Raw genomic sequence first — 5,597 nt, 5'->3', positions numbered from 1 at the left:
CTCAGAACGATACTTTGCAGTACTGTCTGGACAAATTTGACGAGTACTTGGTTAAAGACGTGGAGGTGTTCACCAAAAAATTCACCAAATACCAAAAAGAGGAGATCGCTGCCGACGTCCGAAAGAATCTGGATGAGAAGTACTTCTGGTACAACTGGACAGTGATGGTGTACGATAAGTACTATGAGGCCAACTACAATCTGGTCTATATGTGGCGTGTACCTGTGGGGGACCTGGTGGTGGCGGTGGGATACACCCACAAGGAAGAGGATAGAGATGACGCAGATGTTGGGCCTGCTATTCAGAGATGCTTTGCTAATACCCAGTGTAGGGACTTTAAAGAGAAGTACCTGGACTGTCACATTACGGTGCTCCCTGAAGATGATCCTAACATTGAAGTGGATTATAGAAACTTGACAGACTATACCAGATTTTTGAATTATGTTGAGGATCATTATCCCCCCCAAGTGATCTCGACACCACCTGTTTTCAAAAAGGTGGTGTGCCTTAACCCTGTTATGAGGCACGCGGTGAACTTCTACCTGTCCAGACGGCTGCCGGTTTGTTCCTCACCTGACTACTGTCAGCATGGAGGCGTGTGCAGGCGGCTGCTGGACTCCAATGAACACCTATGTGACTGTCCTGACGGTTACTATGGAAACAGATGTGAGAACAGCACCAGCACCTTCCAAAACGTTGACATCGGTTTCCTGGTGCCAGACATAACCACCCTCAACACCAAACTGGACCAGATACAGGACAAGCTGGACCGGATCATGAGGACATGTCCGGCCCACTAACGAAGACCTGAACACACGTCAACAACATCCACCGTCACCGTCGGAGGTTCCAGGTCCTGACCCACTGGGACGTTTATGTCACATGGGAAAGCCTGTGATAATAGGAGTTATTATGGGATGGATGTGTGGTGTGAATATGTCCAACAGATGAATAAATAAACATCAGTGAGTTGGTCCAGTTCAAACAGTGGCTCCACCGGGTCTCTTTGTGTCTCTTTGTGTCTCTTTGTGTCATTCCACTCATCACACACTTGTGTTTGGAACACATTTATATAAATATGGGGACAGTTTAGCTCAGATGGACCAAAGGGACTGTTCAGGGGTTTGTTTGATTTGGATTCTTTCCTGTTGTTGAAGATCAGATGAGTCTGAAAAAACGCAGAAAACAGTCCAACCGTCCTGAACAGTCTCTAGAAGAACATCTGCTTCAATAGGAGCTCCAGTGGAGTTGATATCATGTAAGAACCCGTTAGTGTTGGTGTTGTCCAGACTGTCCCCGTAGATCTGTGGGATTCAGCCTAGACCACACCAGGCCCTGGGCCCAAACCCAAACACTGAACACATACTGATGTGAACAGGTCTGACAGCGTCCACATCCAGTAGAAGTGGACACCTGTGTCTACGCTCTGAAAGGCCCTCAGTAGGACAAATGTGGACAGGTTTGAAACCCACAGGACAAATATGGAGTCCAAAAAAAGGGCCTTTTTGAACAAAGGCCCAAATTTACCCCAAAATGGTTGGACGGTAAAAATGTCAGCGCTAATCTAGAGTCAATGTCATCCTGAACCAAGGTGTCAACGGTCCGCCTCCATGACAACGTTTGGATCAAAATATTTTAAAAATGGTCTGATGGTCAAAGTGTCTACATGGTGTGAAATGTGCACATTAGACAGACGGACAGACGGACAGGTGACAGACTGTTAAGGTGGTTCTGTTTTTAAGGTGGTGCTTCTGTTAAGGTGGAAGCACCGTCAGTGGGAACGTTAGCATTGGCAGTGGAGGCTACATTTCTGCCGTCGCCGCTGCTCCAAACCTCTGTTGCAGTAGATCTGCCAGCGTCCGTCCTCCCACCGATGTGGACAAGTTCTGGGTGCAGACCCTGGACACCTGTCTGCTGGACTACCTGTCCACCGTACGCTCCCTAGAGGACGCCAACGCCGAGCTGGAGCTGAAGATCAGGCAGTGGGTGGAGAGCAGCGGAGACTCCACCTCCAGAGACTACAGCACCTGCTTCCAAACCATGTCCATCATCAGGTCCAAGGTGAGTCCAGTCCATGGACACAACAGACCCACATCCACACACACAAACACACACATCTGGACGTATGTCCATCAGGAGGACGTGGTTGTCTGAGTGTATGTTTGTCGTCTGCAGATCCAGACCGTCGTCCAGGTGTACAGATCCATGGGCGACACCCACATGGCTGATGAACACCTGAAGAACAAGTGAGTCCAAACACAGGTTATAGGAGTTCCAGACGACTGCACTGTCAGATGTTTGTCCTCGTGAGTTCAGATCAGTTGAGCGTCTGCAGTTCGGTTCATCCTCACCTGTGGTCGTCATGTTGCAGGAATGAGAAGGAGCCGGCACCGAACTGAAGAAGATCCTGGACCAGCTGACGCAGACCAGATCCAACATGGAGACGCAGATCCGGGGTCTGGAGGAGGAGCTGAAGATCCTCAAGAAGAAAAACCAGGAGGTGAGTGGACGCCATCCCCCAAAACCTGGACCCACAGGAGAAACTGAGCAAAGCCATCAGAGGGAGACCAGGAACCATCCTGAGAGCAGGTTCAATGACAACAGAAGGACACCACTGCCACAGATGAGCTGCACCCACGTGGACCAGCTGGACCCAGTCCTAGTGTCTCCTAGACTGTCCAGCTCTAAAACCCTGAGTCCCAGAGCCATGGGTTCACATTCCATAGTTAGACTTGTGTTCCATCTGTTCCACAGGTGGACCTCACCAAGACCATGGCCCAGAACACACCACTGGACCAAACCATCTACTCCAAGAACCAGAAGGACCTGGAGGCCTTGATTTACTTATATATGTAAATATATGTCATTATATATTTAGTAATACACTTCATAATGTATGTATGCATATATACATACATATATTGTCCAGTGTATTACTAAATATATGTAATTATATATTTAGTAATACACTTCAAAAAATATGCATGTATATATATGTACATCTTTTTCATCCTATGTTGCCAAAATGACGAAGAAGGCATCTTTTATCAGTTAACACTTTTTTCATGTATATCACGATGCATATTTTCATGAAATATGTTATTATGCATACCAAGTAATGGAAGTGTTGATAAATATCTGCTTTATGTAAACTTGTGTCAATGGAAAGAAATTGAGTTTCAATAAAACTATATATAAAAATATAGGGCAGTTTTTGTCTTCATTGCAATATATGTTTTATATGTATCAATATATGATTAAAGTATATATTGCAGTATATTGGAAAATATATGCACTACTTTCCCATTTATGGAAATGTATTTTTTAATATAATGCATTATATTTTTCAATATATTGCCATATATTTTTGTTTCATAAGGGCACTCTACCTGGAAACATGGAGACTAAAGCAGCAGAGTCCTGTCTGGGATTGATTTGAATACAACCACAGAGAAGAAGAGAAAAGATATGAAAAAAATAAAACTAAACATTTAGAAAAAAATGAAAACTAATAAAAATTATCAAACCTGCTCTAAAAATGAATTAAAACGAACTGAATTAGAGAAAAAAAAAGTCCAAACAAAATAAAACTAAACTAAAATGAAAAATCCCAAACTATGTGAACCTTGGCCACCATTCAGCAGTATAACACTGCATCCATGAAGAGCTTTGAATGTGATCGATAAATCTTCAAATAACATCTAAATCTCAGTGGTGACCAGTGAAATAAGAGCAGACAGGACCAGTGGATTCGTGTTTATGTTTAGGAGCCGAGCAACAATGGCAGCTTTTTTTCAGAGGTCATCCCGTCACAGTGGCATTACGAGTGTGTGAAAGAGCGAACTGTGTTAGTGAGTCACCTTGCAGCATTTGTGTTTTGTAATCACCATGACAACAAAGTTACCTCAGCAAAAGCAGTTGGCCTGATCTCAGGTGAGTCACAGCAGAATATTTCAGTGTTGTGTAGGATTACACAGTTTGCCTAATTTCAGGAGGAGGAATACAGTTTCTGGTGTATCTGGACTTTGTGTATACTAACATGAATGCTGGAGTTTGTGTGTTTACTGGTTTTATTTATCATTGTTGCACATCTAACCCCAGTTAGACCCTTTAGTTGGTTAAATCTGTGTATGATTATGTATTTACATCAGTGTTTTTCAACCTTGGGGTCAGGACTCCACATGGGGTCGCCTGAAATTTCTGGTAGTTGATAAAAAAAGAAAAAAAGATAATAATAATAATAATAATAATAATAATAATAATAATAATAATAATAAATATATGGTGAGTTGACAGAGACAATCCCAATCCATAACAGACAAACTGCAGCACTGTGGTTCTGTTTGTGTCAAATGTTCATTGTGGTCAGTTTCAGATGCTGCAGCTCTTTCATAATTCATAGTTTCAGTTCTTGTTTGTTCAGTATTAATTGTCCTCCTTGTAAATCACAGCTGGACTGACTGGACAGATCCTGACCAAGGAAAATCACATCCTCCCTTTGTGCAGTAATCTACACCTGGATTTACTGCCTCTGTCCACAATAATAGACATTATACAGACTAAATGTCCTCTAAAATTAACATTTATTTGCAACATAGTATAGCAAACTATTACAGGATCAGAAACAAATTGACTTTAGCAAAAAAAAAAAAAAAAAAGTCTCTGTTTTGAAAGTCTGGGGTTGCCAGAAATTTGTGATGTTAAAATGGGGCCACGAGTCAAAAAAGGTTGGAAACGACTGATTTACATATATGTGTTATTGTATTATGTGTTTATGTAAATCATATTATATTTGTTCATAATAATATGAAGCCAGAAACCAAATTATTTAATAATAAGTATCAGTCATACTATGGTATATAGTCTAGATCTACTTAGACTAAGAAGGTTATTATTGTTATTAATTACACTGGGTTACAAAAAAATGTTTTTTGCAAGTTGTCTAGGTTTTTTCAACTGAATTCGGACCATTTTGCACCGCTAAATCCAACAATGACATCTGTTTTTCTCAATCAGGTCAGGTTTTTTTTGCTAATTTGATTTTGAAAAATTTGATCTTCTCACAAAAAATAATAATTAATACCAAAATAAGATTGGTAAGCACACTTTATGAAACTTGTGACTGGATTCCTGTTAGGTACAATGGTGTATTCAGCGCAGATGGAGCAGAATACGTCAGGCTTATTTTTGCAAGATCTTCTAGTCGAAGCCATTTCATTCACCTGTAATATTAAAAAAACATTAATCATAAATTGGCAAAAGTAAAATCTTCAAGAACTCGTTTATTGCAAGAAATATGAAAGAATTTTGTATCATATGATGTGAAAATGCCCATAAATGTAAGCACAAATGTTCAAAAGCCAATATGTAGCATAGTTCAGAAAGTTGACCTGATTGAGCAAAATTAATGTGAGTTTTGGATTCAGCACCAAAATGATCCTAAATCAGCTCAAAAAACTGAAACAATACATTTGTTGTTGACCAGTGTTCTATAAGGAGAAGGGGTGGAGTTTATACGTTGTACTTCTTCTCACTCCTTTTCGAATATGTATTATATGTCTTATGTTTAAGGGTTTGGTTTATTTATTTTCTTCTGT

At 40.8% G+C, this 5,597-nt stretch overlaps 1 protein-coding gene across 1 annotated transcript in view; it reads left to right on the top strand.

Annotated features, from left to right (window-relative positions):
- The window catches only part of LOC115424097 (uncharacterized), an 8,984-nt gene extending 6,585 nt beyond the window's left edge, over positions 1-2,399 (top strand). The window contains exons 2-5 of the mRNA XM_030141200.1: positions 1-786; positions 1,760-2,061; positions 2,176-2,246; positions 2,372-2,399. The exon at positions 1-786 is cut by the window's left edge and continues 843 nt beyond it. Of these exons, the coding sequence (XP_029997060.1) occupies positions 1-786; positions 1,760-2,061; positions 2,176-2,246; positions 2,372-2,399 (1,187 nt within the window). The remainder of the gene's footprint in view (positions 787-1,759; positions 2,062-2,175; positions 2,247-2,371) is intronic.
- The last annotated feature ends 3,198 nt before the right edge of the window (positions 2,400-5,597 follow it).

The sequence above is a fragment of the Sphaeramia orbicularis genome, chromosome 8, assembly GCF_902148855.1.
Source record: "Sphaeramia orbicularis chromosome 8, fSphaOr1.1, whole genome shotgun sequence".
Taxonomy (NCBI): Eukaryota; Metazoa; Chordata; class Actinopteri; order Kurtiformes; family Apogonidae; genus Sphaeramia; species Sphaeramia orbicularis.
This window is presented reverse-complemented; position numbering and strand designations above follow the sequence as displayed.